The 19,680-nt window shown below is 37.9% G+C and overlaps 1 protein-coding gene across 1 annotated transcript; it reads left to right on the forward strand.

The window, feature by feature from the left end:
- Positions 1–321: 321 nt before the first annotated feature.
- Positions 322–15,124, forward strand: TRIM58 (tripartite motif containing 58). The gene is made up of 6 exons (XM_086413483.1): positions 322–744; positions 5,036–5,131; positions 6,904–7,134; positions 9,244–9,266; positions 9,363–9,463; positions 14,337–15,124. The coding sequence occupies exons 1-6, from the start codon at positions 322–324 to the stop codon at positions 14,924–14,926; spliced, it is 1,464 nt and encodes a 487-aa protein (XP_086269609.1). The 3' UTR covers positions 14,927–15,124.
- Positions 15,125–19,680: the final 4,556 nt, after the last annotated feature.

Raw genomic sequence — 19,680 nt, forward strand, 5'->3', positions numbered from 1 at the left:
ATTTACTGACAGTGAAAACATGAGAGTACAGGCTCCAATAAGCGACCCTACGAGGGATTTCGTTAGAAATGATCAGTTTCCTAGGAGGCTAGGATTGCTAGAATGTTAATTTTATGCTTGTGGTTTACTGTGTCTGAGTTGCAAGTTTTCACTGGGCGTGGCTCATTTGGACGCTTGCCAGTGGATAAAGCCCATCTTGTGTCTGCTTCTCATGAGGCTGTGGGGTTCCTCCCTTCTGCGTCAGAACACCAGGAAAGATAGTGCAGGCAGCTGGGGAAGACAGCTGTACTATCTGAGGGGCCAGGCAAGGCCCAGCAGGCCATGGCCTCGGGGTCCCCTGGGGAGCGGCTCTGCGAGGAGGCCCGGTGCCCAGTGTGCCTGGATTTCCTGCAGAATCCCGTCAGTGTGGACTGCGGCCACAGTTTCTGCCTCAGATGCATCTCCGAGTTCTGCGAGAAGTCCGACAGCGCACAGGGCGGCATCTATGCCTGTCCGCAGTGTCGGGGTCCCTTCAGGCTGGAAAGCTTCCGGCCCAACAGGCAGCTGGCCAGCTTGGTGGACAGCGTGCGGCAGCTGGGGCTGGGCGCGGAGCCTTCGGGGGCACGCTTGTGTGTGAGGCATGGCGAGGAGCTGACCCGTTTCTGCGAGGAGGACCAGGAAGTGCTGTGCTGGGTCTGTGACACCACTCCAGAGCACAGGAGCCACCACACAATATCGCTGCAGGAGGCCGCCAGGTGCTACCAGGTGAGAGGTGTTACCATGTAATGTGGAGGGCTGTGACTCCTGATCTGGAAATGCTGGTCTGTAATGGAAGACACTGACTAGGTCAGAAGTGTGAAAAATCCCTTGCCAGAGACAGAGCCAAAAGATAACCCCTGATCTGAATGAGCAGTGCCCTCCACACCAACCACCCTCCTGGCTCACATTCACCTTTGCTCCATGGAAATACCATCGTTTGGGACTCCTATTCAGGAGCTCAAACATACTGTTATTTTAGACTGCTCTTCTCTGCCATGAAACTCTCCCTGGTCATTTCATTTCATGCTGGTCTTAATTTTCCTGATATAGGTAATCTGAGTTTCACAACTAGAGCTCCCTGGTGTAGGAGGCTATGTTGTCCAGTTGCCTCTTAGTTACAAGTGCATAAATGTTCTCGGAAACACTTCCTAATAACTATCATTTGTATAATATTTTGCTTTTGCATAATAGTTATATTAATTAATGCTCCTGTTGTTTAGTCACTAGGTTGTGTCCAGCTCTTTGCAACCCCATGGACTGTAGCTGATCAGGCTTCTCTGTCCATGGGACTTCCCAGGCAAGAATACTGGAGTAGGTTGCCATTTCCTTCCCCAGGGGATCTTCTCAAACCAGGGATCAAACCCAAGTCTTGTGCTTAGCAGGAGGATTCTGTACCACTGAGTCACTTAGGAAGCCCATGATAATTAATATTGTCATTTTATATTGGAATATAGTTGATTTACAGTGTTGTGTTCATTTCAGGTATACAGCAAAGTGATTCAGTTATACATATACATGTATCCATTCTTTTTAAAAATCTTTTCCCATATAGGTTATTTCAAAATATTGAGTAGAGTTTTCAGTGCTATACAGTAGGTCCTTGTTGATAATCTATTTTATATATAGTTGATAATCTATTTTATATGTATATAGTAGTGTATATATGTTAATCCTAAACTCCTAATTTATTCCTTCCCCTCACCTTTGCCTTTTGATAATTTTAAGTTTGTGTTTGAAGTTTGTGAGTCTATTTCTGTTTTGTAAATACTTTCATTTGTATCATTTTTTTTTAGATTACACATGTAAGCAATGTGTGTGGGTATGTGTGTGCTAAGTCGCTTCAGTCATGTCTTATTCTTTGTGACCCTATGGACTGTAGTCAGCCAGGCTCTTCTGTCCATTGGATTCTCTAGGCAAGAATACTGGATTGCCATGGGTTGCCATACCTTCTTCCAGGGGATCTTCCCAACCCAGGGATTAAACCTGTGTTTCTTAGGTCTCCTGCATGGCAGGCAAATTCTTTAATGCTGACCACCAGGGAAGCCCACATAAGTGATGTTATATGGTATTTATTTTTCTCAGTATGACTTACTTTACTTAGTATGATAATCTCTAGGTCCATCCATGTTGCTATAAATTACTTTGTTTCATTCTTTTTAAGCCAGAGTAATTTTACATAGTGGGCTCCCCTGGTGTCTCAGTGATAAAGAACCCACCTGCCAATGCATGAGAAGCAGGCTTCATCCCTGGTTGGAAAGATACCCTGGAGAAGGAAATGGCAACCCACTCCAGTATTCTTGCTTGGGAAATTTCCCAGACAGAGGAGCCTGGTAGTCTACACTCCATTGGGTCACAAAAGAGTCATACACAACTTAGTGACTAAACAACATCAATAACAAAAATATTCATATATATATATATATATATATGCCACATCTTCTTTATGCATTCATGTGTCAATGGACATTTAGGCTGTGTCCATGTCTTGAAAGAAAGTGAAAGTGAAGTCACTCAGTTGTGTCCGACTCTTTGCAATCCTATGGACTATAGCTTACCAGACGCTTCTGTCCATGGGGTTTTCTAGGCAAGAATATTCGAGTGGGTTGCCATTTCCTTTTACAGGAGATCTTCATGACCAAGGGATTGAACCCAGGTTTCCCGCATTGTAGGCAGACTCTTTACTGTCTGAGCCACCAGTGAAGACCATGTCTTGGCTACTGTAAATACTGCTGCAATGAATATAAGGGTGCATAAAACCACCTTCATGTTTGAATGTTTGCTATGAATGGTGTCTGGATGGGCACAAGGCTCTGATCCCCTTTAAAGTTGCCAATACATGTTACTATGACGTAGGAATCCAGTGGTTAAGCCGACAGATTCCTCTCTATTCAACACATATTTCTGGACTTATGATACGAGCATCCTCAGTGAAGAGGTGACTAATATTGGAGTACCTGGCTCACAAAAGTGGCATCCATGCAACTCTGTGAAAAAGATTCTTCCTACTGGTGCTCATCAAAAGTTTTTGGACGTATTCAGAACATACTTCGGAGAAGGCAATGGCACCCTACTCCAGTACTCTTGCCTGGAAAATCCCATGGATGGAGGAGCCTGGTAGGCTGCAGTCCATGGGGTCGCTAAGAGTCGGACACGACTGAACGACTTCTTTCACTTTTCACTTTAATGCATTGGAGAAGGAAATGGCAACCCATTCCAGTATTCTTGCCTGGAGAATCCCAGGGACGGGGGAGCCTGTTGGGCTGCCGTCTATGGGGTCACACAGAGTCGGACACGACTGAAGTGACTTAGCCGCAGCAGCAGAACACACTTAAATTCCCAATATTTGGAACAGCTGCTTGCACAAAGAGAGTTAAAGTCATCTTTAATCTACTGACCTTACCTGAAGTACTATCACAATGAAAATAAAGTGAAGATATTAACTTTATAAAATAATAATAAATTAATTTAATAAATTATTAATAATATAGAGCCTATACTAATTTTGTATATTTATATCATACATTTTAACTTAGAATAATTAATAATGTAATTATTATTATTATTTTAACTTTGTTTTAAATCAAGGTTGTGATTTATTTTTTCCCTCAAGTACCCTCTGGACCTACCTAGAAATATCTTTTTTAAGTTTTCTTCTTGATTTTGGTTGTCTTCTGCAAAATTCAGATGCTAACTATTTCTTAACTAGACTTCTAGAGTATATTCCTGCCTTTTTTCTTTAATCCAGAGGGTACCATACAGTGCATGGATAATGTCATATTCTAAGGAAGTTTTCTCTATTTCAGCAGTCCTTCAACTAAATACCAAATAAATATCTTCCAAACTCCTTAGCCTGTCAATCACTTTTAGGACCCTAAGTGCTCTTACTGTAACTCTTGTCTTAAGCATTAATTTTTAGATTCAGCAAAGCTAGCTTAATCACTGTTTCCCCAAACGTGACACAACTTTCAGCCTCTTTGCTTTTACTTACAATTTTTTTTTGTCTGTTAAGTGTCGGAGTGTTCTAGTCCTTCCAGATTCTAAAAACAATTGCCTTTTTCTTCATCTTATTAAATGTCTCGTTGGTTTCTACTGCTATTTTATGTGTTCTACCTTAGAATGTTATCATTAAAAAAAAAAAGAAAAAAAAAAGACTGGTGTGTGGGACTTGTTGAATGACTGTGGGAAGAATTTAATTTTTTGTTTGTTTTAATTTTTTCCTGAGACTTATTGAATGACTTTGGGGAGACTTTTAAAATGTGTATATGTGTCTATCTTTGTGTGTGTTCTCTGTAAATAAAATATATGTGCTTACCTTTAGCAGGAGTCCTAGGGTTGAAAAGAGATTTAGTTTTCCTTAAATTATTTTTCTACCCCTTGTAAGATTTATGACTTTCTGTATTTCTTTTTCATATAATAAATACTAACTTACAAGATTTCTTCTTTAAAATAATAAGAAGTACACTTCTGGTTATAAAGTAATGAATAACTTTAAGAAGTTGAAATATATAGATAAAAGGAATAGCATCACCTTTTCAGCCAAGCATAGGAGATGAGATTTTGTTTATTGAATATATTTTCATTTCATTTTATATATTTATTATAAGAACTTTTATTTTTAAAAATTGGTATCAGGTTACATAAAATATGCTTATTTTAATTTTCATTATAATTGTATTTATTGCCATTAAAAATTCTGAAGCACCTTGTTTTAATTCTATCCAGTGAATAAAATAATTTTTTCCTCACTGCCCTATTTTTAATTGCCCTATTTTGATTATTTACTGTTTTGCTATTTATAATACAATGAACACAGTTTTTAGATACATCCTTTATTATATCTGGCATTAACAGTTAAAACATATCTATGTTTAACAGTCATTAATATTAATGAGATCGAACATTTTTATAAGCTTTCTACTGCCTGTTATAGCTGATCTTTGTATTTCTTCCTGTGTTTGGTCAATTTAAGTACTGAATGAGAGTATCCTTAATGGCTGCAGCATATCTTCCCAAACAGATAAAGCTCCAGGTGGCACAGGAGCTTGTGAGGAAAGAGCTGGAGGAAGCCTCAACTCAGGAGGCCAATGTGGGGAAGAAAACTGTTATTTGGAAGGTAAGAGAATACTGGGGCTTCAGGTGGCTAACCTATCTGAAGGATCCTTATTTGGATCATTAAGTCGTTCTTCCACCATCTCCCTGCTTTGGCGCTTTTGTTCCATTTACCGAGGTACTCAAGAAAAACTGATCTCAGCATCATCCTGGACCATCTCATCCCCTCAGATTATATTTGTACAATTGTGTTCTTTCTAATCTCTGTAATACTATCCCAATCCAAATTATAAAAAAAGACTTTATTCATCTTGATCTTACTAACTCACTTGATCTTAACTCACTGATCTTCACTCACTGCATCACTTAGAACAGAGTTGTACTGTCACTACTAGTTTAAAAAATGTGTATTTGTTGAATGAAATTTTTACTATTTCACAGCATATATATATATATATATATACACACACACACACACACATATATGAAATACAGGCTTATAGTCATCATCTTATATATAAAAATAATCTGAATTTTCTTTTTTCAGTCAATATATTGATATAAATATATGTCTTTTTTCAGTCAATATGTTAATATATTTCTGCCATCATCAGCTCTTTTTTCCTTTACCTATTTATACATACACACACACATACATACGCAAAGTGATTCTGAACCTGGACCAATGTTGCCTTCCAAGAGATATTCTGCAATATCAGTAGATATTTTTGGTTGTCACAACTTGGGTGCCTTACTAGCATCTCATATGTAAAGGCAAGAAATGCTGCTAAATACCCTATAATACAAAGGACAGTCCCCACCCCCCCAAAAAAAATCACAACAAAAAATCACCTGGTCAAATATCAATAGGATCAATACTGAGAAACTGTATATAGAAATGACATAGGTGTTTATATTTTTATATTATATATTACAATATATATAGACTTTATTTCCAAATACTTCTCTTTCCCCAAGGAACCCTTTTTCTCTGATTATTCTCTATAATTTTGTAATTCTTTCTTTTCTTGAAAATTTTGACTTGTATTCTATCCTCTGGCAGATATTTTCATAAGGGTTTTTGCTATATTTTTCTCCGTGATATCTTATTTTTTCCCATAGTTATGTATATCATATGTAAAGTTAATTAATAATGACATTTATTAATAATTGTTTAAGTTAGTAATCTAAGTCAATTGTTTTTAATCCTGACCTGACCAGAAATTTATGAAATCAGGAACTCTATATCTGAGATCTGATTTCATGCATGTCTTGAACCCTCCACTGATTATTCTTAGAGATGTTTCCAAGAATCTTGTTCTAAATCAAGTCAACTTGCATCATTTTTACCTTTAAGAATGTATCTATGTGAGCCAAAATGCAACAAGCATAGTTTTAATAAATGAAATTCTAAATTCTGTGGAAACCCTTAGTCCTATATTTATAGGTGTAATTATAGTATTTAAAAGGGTGATGTGAGAGAACAATGAATTGCAACTAAACCCCTTTTCACTATGTCATTCCCCATGTGTGTGTGTGTTAAGTCGCCTCAGTCGTACCTCACCCTTTGCAGCCCTATGGACTGTAGCCCACCAGGCTCCTCTGTCCAAGGAATTCTCCAGGCAAGAATACTGGAGTGGGTTGCCATGCCACTCCCCAGGGCATCTTCCCGACCCAGGGATTGAACCCGGGTCTCTTGCACTGCAGGCAGATGCTTTACCATCTGAGCCGCCAGGGAAGGCCCCCGACCCCCCACCACGCTCCCCGCCCATACATGAAGGTAGAGGCCAAATACTCTGCCCCAACTGCTGGTGATTTGTTGTACTGTCACTCCAGGAAAAAGTGGAAATGCAGAGGCAACGCTTCAGGTGGGAGTTTGAAAAGTATCGTGGCTTCCTGGCCCTGGAGGAGCAACTGCAGCTTAGAAGACTGGAGGAGGAGGAGCGAGCCACGCTGCAGAAGCTTCGGGAAAGCAAGAACCGGCTGGTTCAGCAGAGCAGGGCCCTGAAGGAGCTGGCAGAGGAGTTGGAGGAGAGGTGCCAGCGACCAGCCCTGGGTCTGCTGGAGGTGAGGCTGGGTGCCTGGGAGAAGAAGGATGGGCACACCTGAGACCAAGGGGACAGATGGCAGCTTTCAGAGATAACTCCTTAAGCAGTTTTGCTCTTTAGGACAGGATCACCCTAGAATTTCCTTGGAAAGCATGTTATTAAAAATCCTCAATCCTAACATCAGAATCTGAAGGGAGCCTAGAGAATCATACATAATAGTTTATACTAAAGACAAAACCTTAAATATTTTCAAAACTAAAATTAATTTAATGATTTGCATATGATTAAACAGAAAACAGACTATCTATACTATGTTGCCTAGAAAGCATTTTATAAAAAATCTCATAATGGGCCAACGATGATATTGCTGTATTTCAGTCATGGCTAATCCAAAAAGTCTTGTTAACCCATTTTAATGTCAATGGTCAAACATATGAGTAATATCTAAAATTTTTCACTTTGAAATTGGCATATTAATTTTCAAAGCAAATGCTAGTGTTCTAGCCCATAGTGCATGCCCATTCCAGGCATTGTGAGGAGGGATTAATTTGACTCCATACAGCTTGCCCACAGTATAATTGAGATTATAGAGAAGACAGACAAATAAATAATAATCCTCCTTAAAGGCATTAAATCCCGTGAATTGAGAAAGTCATCATTGTTGGTGGATGCTTGCTCTCATGCTAGAACTTACTTGCAATAGAAATTTTCTGGGCACGCTTCATTGTGTTTCAATCCCAATGACTCATTTAAGAATGTCTGAAATAAGTAATTTCTATCTTCATACAAGTTCTGTGATTAAATAGCACTGGTCACAGAGTAGGGGGGGTCATTAAATAAAAGCATTTGCATAGCTTTTATATTAAATATGTCCCATTTTCTTCAATATATTTATGCATCAGTAAAATGTTGTTGTTGTTATTGTTTTTATTATTATTGCTATGCCTACTTAGACTAAGCAAACTGTCCCAAAGGAATAAATTTTCAAAATTTTAAACAGTAAATAAACACAAGAACTTTGGCATTTTCAACAATATTCATTGTCACATCTTACTGTATCTTAAAATACTGCATATTTGAAATTATCATTTATTAGCACTGAATAAATGTTAGAATGTCTTATAACACAAATCTTGAAGTTTGAAGTGAAGTCGCTCAGTTGTGTCCAACTCTTTGCAACTCCATGGACTGTAGCCTACTATGCTCCTCTGTCCATGGGATTTTCCAGGCAAGACTACTGGAGTGGGTCACCATTTCCTTCTCCAGAGGATCTTCCTGACCCAGGGATCGAACCCAGGTCTCCTGCACTGTAGGCAGATGCTTTACCATCTGATCCACCAGGGAAGTCCTTAGGGAGACTATTCCTCAAATAATTTGCTTTCATTTTTATACTCATTTCTCCCTTTCTTCCTCAGTACCAGGAAACAACATTTCACCCTTAATGGACCAAAATAAGACCTGTTGTTCTGATGAAATATAAAGCTAATCATTTCCCTGTTTTTATGCCCTGTTAAAATTAATCTGACTGGTGGTCATTTTTTAGAGGGATAAGGGAAATACAGTGTAGGTGATTTGTTTAATAATCTACTTTGACATAGACTGTTGCTGAATTTTAATGACTTCTGTTTTTTCTACTTAGATAACTTAGACAAAGTATGTTGGTTCAGAGAATAAGGAAGTTAGGGTTTTCTTACAAGGACACTGAGATTATCATTTTATGTCTATACATTTCACTATTTCCCAAATAAATTCTGCAGATATTTAGAATCTATTTTTACCTTAATTCTGTTCACAGAAAATAACTCTTCATAAAAACATCCAATTATCAGAATTATCAATTCAGAAAATTGTTAAACCAATAGATATTATAGGAATTAACCTAAAGTTTGTGTGGTCTGATTTTGTTTTAATAGAGGCAAACTGATTATATTATTTTAAATTCATGAGAAAACTCAATAACAGTCTGTTTTAGATTTTTTAAAGAGGGAGTCATATCTCTTATAGTTTTACATCAATAGTTAATGATTTTCAATAATTCCTAAAGAGATGTTCCTGGTGTGTCCCCAGTCTGTCAAAAGCAGTTCAGAGGTCTAACTCACACCTGCTTGTGTTTCTCTTTCATTTTCAGGGTGTGGGAGGAGCCTTGAGCCGGTATGTTTACTTTCCGAATCAGAGAATGGTTTGGGAGAGGCTGGGGAGGTTGGTGGATAACCCTAATGAAAACTGCAGGTTTTGTGCTCTTCTCAGAAGTAAGAATGTTACACGCCTGGAACCCGAGTCCATCGTTATGGAGCTGAAGACAATGTGTCGCATCCCTGGCATGAGGGAAATGTTGAGAAAGTTCCAAGGTAGGCTGCATTTTAGACCTTGAGGAACTATGACTCCTGGAATTTGGCTGTTATTGCATGTTACTATACCAGTCAGGCTACAGTAACAAAGACAACCCAAAATTTAGTGGCTAAAATCAGCAAAGTTTTATTTTGAGATCATGTTATTGGTTGATTACTGGATTGTGGAGGCTTTAATTTCACATAATCTCACTCCATGCAGACAGAGCCCCACCTCCTTCCTGTTGCTGATAGGCACAGAACTGAGCAAAGTCATGGTGAATCATGCACCACCCTAAGGGACACATATAGCTTTCCTCAAGATATTATTGATGAAAGTGAGTCACGTGGTCATGTCAAACTACAAGGGGGGAAGGGAGAGAGCAGTAGGCTCAGATTTTTTTTTTTAAAGAGTATTGGGATATTTGTGAATAGTCCTGAAGAATATCAGAGTAACTGACACCCATGTAAGCTACATTTGGTTGGAGTAGTGGGTTTGAAAATGATATTATCTGTGACATAAGCAATATTAGTTCCAATCTATGTCTATGTCCTTTTTTATAAAATGCTAAAAACTTGTATTGTTTGGAGGACAAATGAAACATATCTGAAAACAGAGAAAAAAATCTTCAGTATATGAAAGCATTGCAGTGTATCAGATAATATAAAGTTTGGATTCTTTCGTTATCTGGCAGTTTGATGAATTTCTTAAATTAGATAGTCAATAAAGCCAAAAACATTCAGTTAATTATATTTAAGAGGGAATAACTGTAGTGTTATAATTAGTTTGTTGGGTCTTAGTATTTTGTTTTTTAAAACAATATAGATTCAATGTTTTTAATTTTTTTATATTCAATTTACGCCAAATAATGAAAATCGACTATGACTTAATACTGGGTTTATTACTTAGAAGGAAACTGCCGTCTGTGGGGTCGCACAGAGTCAGACACGACTGATGCGACTTAGCAGCAGCAGCAGCTTTGTCCCATGATAAGAAAACCCATTTTATCAATCCTGTTCAATGATTAATCCATGGTCTTACAGGGAGATTGATATTCCCTGATAGCTCAGTTGGTAAAGAATCTGCCTACAATGCAGGAGTCCCTGGTTCAATTCCTGGGTCGGGAAGATCTGCTGGAGAAGGGATAGGCTACCCTTTCCAGTATTCTTGGGCTTCCCTTGTGGTTCAGCTGGTAAAGAATCTGCCTGCAATGCGGGAGACCTGGGTTCAATCCCTGGGTTGGGAAGATCCCCTGGAGAAGGGAAAGGCTACCCACTCCAGTATTCTGGCCTAGAGAATCCCAAAGAATTAGACACGACTGAGCAACTTTCACTTAACTGTATGAAATGTTGCAAGTTATTACACTCTCATAATCAGTGTCTTTATATTCCCATTTATGTTTATTGAATTAATTAACTGGTCAATTCCAAAAATATTGTGTATTTTATGCCAGTTACTCTTCTAAGCGTTAGAATATAAAACTGAACAATAACATCAAAGATGTTACAAATATGGAGCATAATGTTGTAAATTTTTGCTTAAATTATGGAAAGTACACAAAATGTGAGAAAATGAAACAGAATATTGAAAAAATAAATAAGTGTGGCCAGAAGTTCTTGAGTTAGCACATCTAATCTGGAATTTTTGATGATCAAGGAAGACTTCATTCATAGGGGAAAACACAGCAAATATCTGATCTAGAAGAAAGCATTTCAGGCAACAGAAATGAGTTCTAAGACCTGAGCTTAAAATATGGAAGATGCATTCCAGGAGCTATGAGGAAGTCTGTGTGGCTATTGTGGAGTGAGTGACAGGAGAACTGTAGAGGTCAAGCAAAGTCCAGGTAGCATAGGACCCAACAAGAAGGCCACTATGCTGCTGCTGCCGCTAAGTCGCTTCAGTCGTGTCTGACTCTTTGCGACCCCAGAGACAGCAGCCCACCAGGCTTCCCCGTCCCTGAGATTCTCCAGGCGAGAACACTGGAGTAAGTTGCCATTTCCTTCTCCAATGCATGAAAGTGAAAAGTGAAAGTGAAGTCACTCAGTTGCGTCCGACTCTTCACCACCCCATGGACTGCAGCCCACCAGGCTCCTCCGTCCAAGGAATTTTCCAGGCAAGAGTACTGGAGTGGGGTGCCATTGCTATGAGCAGAAGTGAAATAAAAAATAAAAAAAAAAAAAAAGAAGTGAAATAAGGCATCAGTTATAAATGGAGGAATAGCATGATTGGACTAATGTTTCATGAAGATCACTCTGCGTGGTTTATTGAGAATAAATTACAGAGGGGCAAGGCTTGATGTGGAAAAGCTGTTAGGAGCCTTTGTAATAACTCAATTAGAGACTATTTTCTATTGGACTAGGGAAGTTGTACTGGAGGTACAGAGAAATAGACAAGATCTTGCTATATTGATATTTTGAAAGCAGAACTGGCAAGATTTGCTGTTGGATTAGATATGAGGTGTCAGAAAGGGAGAAAAGTTGTGAATAATTCCAAAGTTAAAATCTCCTGAATTGGCATAATGAAATTATTGTTTACATTGAAAGGTAAAGCTGCAGGCAAGGTAGAAAAAAGGAATTGGGTTTTAGACACATCAATGTTGTGATGGATATTAAATATCCAAATGCTGATATTGGGTAGGCAGATGAATTTACATATATGGAGTTCCAGGAGAAAAGTCTAGGCTAAAAGTATTTGGGATTAGTAAAGCATATGAATGGAATTTAATGAAAGTAATATACCTGCCAGCCCAAGAACACATCAAAAGTGATCTGAGAGAGAGGCAAGAGGTCCCAATCATTAGACCATTGGTTTCTCCAATAGCAGTGATGGAGGAGGAGAAGAGAAAACAGCAGAGGAGACCAAGAAGGGGTGATCAGCAGAAAGGGAGTAAAGAGTGATGACTGGTGTCTTTGGGAAAGAGAAATGTTTTCTAGGACAAAAGGATTCTCAAATGTGTTAAGTGCTATAGAAAAGTCATTTAAGGTGAACTTTAAGGACTGATCATTCATGGGGCACTGGGAAGAAGGTGAAGTTTGGTTAGGATATTATTCTATTTGATGATAGTTTAAGAAATTTTAAGAGTTTAAGAAGAGTTGGGAGAAGAATTAAAAATAGATTTATTCACAACCTTTTCACAGATCTATTTTCTTGAAGTGGGAATGATATATGAAGACATGACATCTGTTAAATAATTCTACCACAACATCATGGAGACCCACTTTCAGTTCCTGTTATTTATGACCTCTAGAGTTTGGAGGAGAAGGCAATGGCACCCCACTCCAGTACTCTTGCCTGGAAAATCCCATGGACGGAGGAGCCTGAAAGGCTGCAGTCCATGGGGTTGCTGAGGGTCAGACACAACTGAGCGACTTCACTTTCACTTTTCACTTTCATACATTGGAGAAGGGAATGGCAACCCAATCCAGTGTTCTTGCCTGGAGAATCCTAGGGATTGGGGAGCCTGGTGGGCTGCTGTCTGTGAGGTCGCACAGAGTCAGACATGACTGAAGTGACTTAGCAGTAGCAGAGTTTGGGAAAATCATATGATCCCTAGGGCTCATTCTGCTTATCTATAATGTGAGAAAGATAATATCAATCTTGAGGCTGGTTCCATGTGATAGCATAGATGATGTAGCCACTTAGGTTTGAGTAGAAATAAAAGATAACTAGAAGTGGTTTGAGACAAATAATGGAATCATCATATTAATATTTGTTATTATATTAAAAATTAAAACATGATTAATTATGAAATTTGGTTTTGCTTTTAAATTAATGAAATCAAATTTACTAGTTTTGAGTGTTGACCAAAAAAAATCAGACATGAATATTTTACATCCTTCTTGCTTCACTGAGGTCATTTTCATTAGTAGATGTATTTTTAAATTATATGTACAAATAAAATGTCATATCAATATACTGAGACTTCACAGTATAGGTATTAATAGTAGTTTTCATTAATTTTCTTTGCTGCATAGCAAATTACCACACACTTAGCTACTTAAAATCACATCCATTTGCTTCCATTCTTCAGATCTGATAATCACATGGGATCAGCTAGTTTCTCTGCTTAAGATTTTATTAGATTAAAATCAAGGTGTTGACCAGACTGGACATCTCTAAGGGGTCTAGGGAAAGGTCCACTTGCAAGCTTATTCAGTCTGATGATGTAAAGCAATTCCTTGCAGTTGGAGGACTGACATCCCCATCTCCTTGTTGATTATCAGTTGGAGGTTCTTCACCTTTCTCCTCCAGTGTGACCCACTCCATCTTCAAAGGCAGCAATGACATATCAAATGCAAATCTCCCTGATTTTTCCTTCTACCACCAGACCAATAAGCAAAGAACTGTATCTGATTTTAAAGGGTGATTAGATTAGAACCCACTCATATAATCTCCCAGTTGTCACATAACAGAATCATGAGATAACCACCTGGGTCTAAAGGTCATGAAGTTCCTCTTAGAATTCTTCCTACCATAGTAACATAGCTTTTAAAGTGGTGTGTTTTAGATCAGTGTAATTTTTCTATAGGCTTTGGAAAGAAAAAAAATCCCAAGGGAGTTATAAATTGTATTTTAAATGCAGATATTCCAAAGAGTACCCAAGTGCTGTGGATAGAGATAAAAGGAATCTAAATGGTTATGAACTTGGTTTGTCTTATCATCAATGGTTATGGTTTAATTGGGGCAGTAATTAGTCCTGGATCATGCAGACATAACAGAGGAATATACTCAAACTCAAGAAAGCATCTGCAAGATGAAATACTTATTTTTTTATCTCCATGAGGTATTAGAGGGAGAGTAAAGAATGGTGTGACAGTCATTAATATCATGGGTTCTTAAGTTTTCACGAGTCTTTTCTGTTCTTTTACATGTTCCACAAAATTGTTTCCACAGTTGACATAAAATTGGATCCTGCAACCGCACATCCTAGCCTCCTCTTGACTGCTGATCTGCGCAGTGTGCAGGATGGAGAACTGTGGAGGGATGTCCCCAACAACCCTGAGCGATTTGACACATGGCCCTGTATCCTGGGTTTGCAGAACTTCTCATCAGGGAGGCATTACTGGGAAGTCATGGTGGGAGAAAGAGCAGAATGGGGCTTAGGTGTCTGTCAAGACACAGTGTCAAGAAAGGGGGAAATCACACCATCTCCTGAGAATGGGGTCTGGGCCATGTGGCTTCTGAAGGGAAGTGAGTACATGGTCCTTGCCTCTCCATCAGTTCCTCTCCTCCACCTGGAACGGCCTCGCTGCATTGGGATTTTCTTGGACTATGAAGCAGGGGAAATCTCCTTTTACAACATCACGAATGGGTCTTTTATCTACACGTTCAACCACCTGTTCTCTGGTTTTCTTCGACCTTATTTTTTCATCTGTGACACAACGCCTCTTATCTTACCACCTATGACAGAAGTGGAATTAGAAAATTGGACATCCAGGGGTCATTCTGACTCTGCCTCTGATATCAGAGATGATTCTTCCTAAGATTGTGTTGCTGAGATACACCCCAAGCCTAGCAAAGTCTTCTGCAATAGAATGGAGCCTATAGTATATACATATGTGAAGGCTCAACAGATGTCCCCATTTAGGTCAGCTGTTTACTCCTTGTCACTATGGAAATTTTCCCATAGTAACAAAAGGGAAAGTATATGTTATATGTGTTTGAATAAAGATTGTATAATAATTTTAGAAATGGAGCAGTCTTATCACTGTTTTCCCAAATGGCTCCACATACTTTTTTGATGAGGTTTTCTTCAAATGAATGGACTTTGTATTAAACAAAGATATCTATACATTTATTTTAATTTCTCATTCCTTTTAATATCTCTTCATTCCAAGTCTTCCACATATTAAGAATTAGAAATAGAAATTCTTAAATTGGTTCAAAACAGTCCAATATTGTTCTAACGTCAGATCCCTAATTGTTTAATCTTTTCTTTCTCTCTCTCCTCTTTTTCTCACTCTGGGCCCTGCCTCTTTCTGTCTCTGTCTCCCTCTCTTTTTTCTTTATTGCTTCTATGTTTTTTTTTGCTTTATATCTCATCATTTAACCTCCATTTCCTTCTAGATTAATATATTCAGAACCATCCCTTTATCTATTCATGATTCCTATGACTATTTAATTATTCTTTAAATCCTCTTTATTCAGGGGTCAATTTCTGAGAGTGATGCAGTTCATTCCTCTGATTATATCACTGAGTCCAATGCCATACCTCTGACAAGAACATTTTCCTTTTTCTTTGGATATATTTTTGATTGCAATATAATTGGTTTATAATATAAACCAATGTTAGTTTCAGGTATTCAGCATGGATACTTTTTTATTTTTGAGCAGAAATTTCTCAGAATTATGATTCAACTAGTTATTTGACCTAGTCATTTTCTAGTTGTAAAACTTCAATTATTTCTTTTTCTCTCAGACTCATTTACTTAGTATGATTTTTATAATGTGGGACAATGATATTGACCTTACAATATTTTGGGAAATAATTGAGTTTGTGATTTATAGGATTGCTTTAAATTCAACTTTGCCTCTTAAATACAATATGAAAATGACCATAATGATGAAATGATAATAATATTTGACTTATTTTTAGTGTATATTCTATATATTCCAAACAAAATTCTTAAAAATTATTGAAAGTTAACTATGCTTCCATCTTCTATATATATATATTTGATGAATACTTGCTAACCAAATGCTTAAATGCTAAATGTTGAAATGTTAAATAATTATTCATTAATAGAAACTTTAGATGACATTACCTAACAAGACTTTTTGATTTTTAAGAAGCTTTTCTCTTCCAGAGAAGTTTCTTTGACTAAAATCTTTCACATACTTTACAATAACATTAATGATATGGCTTTCTTTCTATAAACATATTTCTTTTCAGACATTTTTACATTTGGAGGAGCATTTATGGATTATAATAATTTTAGCAATGGGGAAATGTCATCAAACTGTATTTCCAGATGGCTTTACATATTCTAATGATGGGGCCTTGTATTAAACAACGATTTCATATTCGATACGTTTATGTTTGATCACGAGCAAACTATTCCTCTGTCTGTTTTAGAAATAGAGGTAATAATAACGTACCTTACATCCCTCTTGTTGATATTTTACATACAATGCACACCCTAGGCCTTTTCCACTCATGATCTAAGTAGAAAGCTGGGTCTCAGTTCACACTTTCCCATCATCAGGGCTTAAATGGGGCCTGGAAACTTACTATAACTCCTGAGTGTTCATGTCACTATAGGGTCTATAGTGGCATAGCATCTATGACAGGAGCTTGTGACATAGAACAAACACTCAGGACAGTAGAGCCCCTTTCCCAAAAGGATCAAGAGGGACAGGGTCACTGGTCTAAGATCATGTCACCCCTGGGGGCTCCACCCATTCACCAGGACAAGGAAGCCTCATGACCTCAGGCCTGCTACCCTCTTCAAGGGGTGAAAAGGGAATCTCAAGAATGCCTCCTCCCCAGGAAGCTAACATCCCAGTGTCTACTGTCTCTTTTTAACCCTATTATCTCATTGTGTATCCTTTTATGATTTATGTCAGTTACTAAGCCAACTTAAATCTTTCTTCATCCCTTGTATTCCACGTTTCACAAAGCTTTGTGCATCTCCTATTATAACCCCTATTTTTTGCCTTCCCAATTCCATACACACGCACACACTCAAACACGATACACAGAGGCTTTTCCAGTGGATGACAACTCCATTTTTTCAATTACTCAGGCCAACAATCTGGTTAACTCTTTTCTTGATTTTACTTTCTCATACTAGTCTATCAGTAAACTCTGTTGGCTCTACCTTCAGAACGTATCTAGAGTTCAGCCAGCTCTAACCACTCTACTGTTGTAACCATGGTCTGAACATCGATTCTCTCCCTCTGAGTTATTAGGTTCCTAATAGCAATCCTGGCTGTACTTTGGCCCCTCCATGTCCCTTTTCAATGCAGCAGCCAGGCTGATCCTTTTAGCACCAAGATTGTAGTACCATTGCTATTACCTTCTATTCATCTTAGAGTTAAAGCCAAAATCTTTATAACAAACCCTCAGACCCTAGAAGATCTGAGCACAAGTTTCTCCTCTGACTTCCTCCCCTTACTTCCCTTTTTATTCTTCTCCATCTATCCTGGCATCCTGGCTGAGTTTACACCAGACCAGGCACTTGCTACCATTGAGCCTTTCTCCCAACTGTGCCTTCCACCTGCAATTTCCTTTTCCCTGATGTTTAATTCATTTGCTTTCTTTCCTTAGTTCATGTTAGTGTTAGTCGCTCAGTCATGTCCATCTCTTAGTGACCCCATGAACTGAAACCTGCCAAGACTCCTGTGACTATGGAATTCTCTAGGCAAGAATACTGGAGTAAGTAGCCATTCCATTCTCCAGGAAAGAGAAGGGATAGAACCTGACCCAGGGCTAGAACCCATGTCTTCTGCATTGCAGGCATATTCTTTACTGCCTGAATCACAAGGGCATGCTCAAATCCTGCTTTTTAGTGAGAACCATACAACCTGACCTATCCCAGAGCTCACCCAGAGTTCACCCTCCAACTTCCCTTTGTTGGGTGCAATGGAGGCACTTTTCTTCAATATACTACTTATTGGCTTCTAATATATTATATTGTCCTATTTATTAAATATTTATTTATTTACTTGCTTTTGCCTTTTCTGGATAGATTGTAAGCATCCTGAGGAGAGGGATCACTCTCTATTGATAATGATATGTCTGACGTATCTCAAACAACTCACTGGTTTTTATGTGGTTGTAACTCAATGCACATTTGTTGAATAAATAAATGATTAACTTTTGTTAGGCAGAATTAAGTGATAGATCTGAAAATATTTTGTGAAATATAATGGTATTATTATTATTACTAATTTATAACTAGAGAAGCACCAATCAATAAAGCTTAATGTCAAGTGTTAAAAGAGTAAACCAATTTTTAAGTGTAGAAGAAATTTGAATAAATTTGTAGAGATACTGGTTCCAGTGACAAGATGAATTGCTATGCCCAGGTTCCATTGAGCCACTTGTAGCTTTGATTCCCTATGACAATACAGTGACAACTTCAACTCATTCATTGCCTTGTATGCATTCCATATGCAAATTTTCATACTAAGAATGTGGGGAGCATTATATAAGTGATATGGAATAAAAATTTTGTAGAAACCAACTTTTCCATGCTTTGTGAACTCCTTTTTGTTTTAACTGCACTATAGAGCCACCTTCTCTCCCTCCAGTACTCTCCCCACTGTCACTTCCCTTCAACCATCTATCTCTAGTTATCTGCTGGACTTTTTTTTAGGCCAAATCATTATAAAAAATGACTAAAATCATAAGGAATGATTACAAAGTCAATCTCAAACATTAGGTTCTAGCTTTTCTGAAGCTATAACTCTCCAGAGTCGTGTTTATAGTTTATCAAAAGACTAGATGATTCATTCAAATAACTAATTTGATCATTTTCCCCATGTCCCACTCCTGTGAGTGGTTTGTCTTGTGAATTAACTAGTTAGCTAATATTCTAGCATGTTGAGAAGGCGCTGAATGAAGGGAACTAGTGTGGGGCTGATTGGGAACAGGAAATGGAAAAGTTTCATCCTCAGGCAGAAGGAACTGAGCTAATTTACAGTGGTGATATTAAGGCTTATTGTCCCAAAGGGCAGATAAATTGGGAACACTGGGATTTATTAAATCTGTCTGCTCTCCAAGAATTGACTCCTCAATGTACATTTTGTGTGTGCTTCTGGGGTCTTCTGCAAATTTACCTTTTTTATTATAAGAGGGAAGGATGGAAGTGATCTGTATCTATATAAAAAACATATTCTACAAACCTATAAGTTCCACACATTTTCCTATGTTGAATATTTCACTCTTTACTCTGTGGCTCTGTAGCTATGTCTTCTCAAAAGATCCCAGATTATTATTTTGCTAAATCCCCTAACCAATTGATTCAAACTAGCCTGGTTTTCTCTGATACTGTCTGACCATTTTCAGGGACTCAATTGCTGTTCATTTATTGACTTTTATTATTTATATTTTGAAAAAAATTTAGCCTTGGGGTGTCACATCACTTAAATAAGAACATTAAAAGCACAGTCATATATACACAGTCTAATAAATCAAGAGTTCCTGGTAATTGCTTAATTTTACCCTAGTTACTTTTTGAAACTAAAGTATAAATCCACTATGCTGACATCTTCGCTTCAAATCCTAAGTAAA

Source organism: Bos grunniens, chromosome 7 (genome assembly GCF_055505025.1).
Source record: "Bos grunniens cultivar Pamir isolate PY7600 chromosome 7, Bosgru_T2T1.0, whole genome shotgun sequence".
NCBI lineage: Eukaryota > Metazoa > Chordata > Mammalia > Artiodactyla > Bovidae > Bos > Bos grunniens.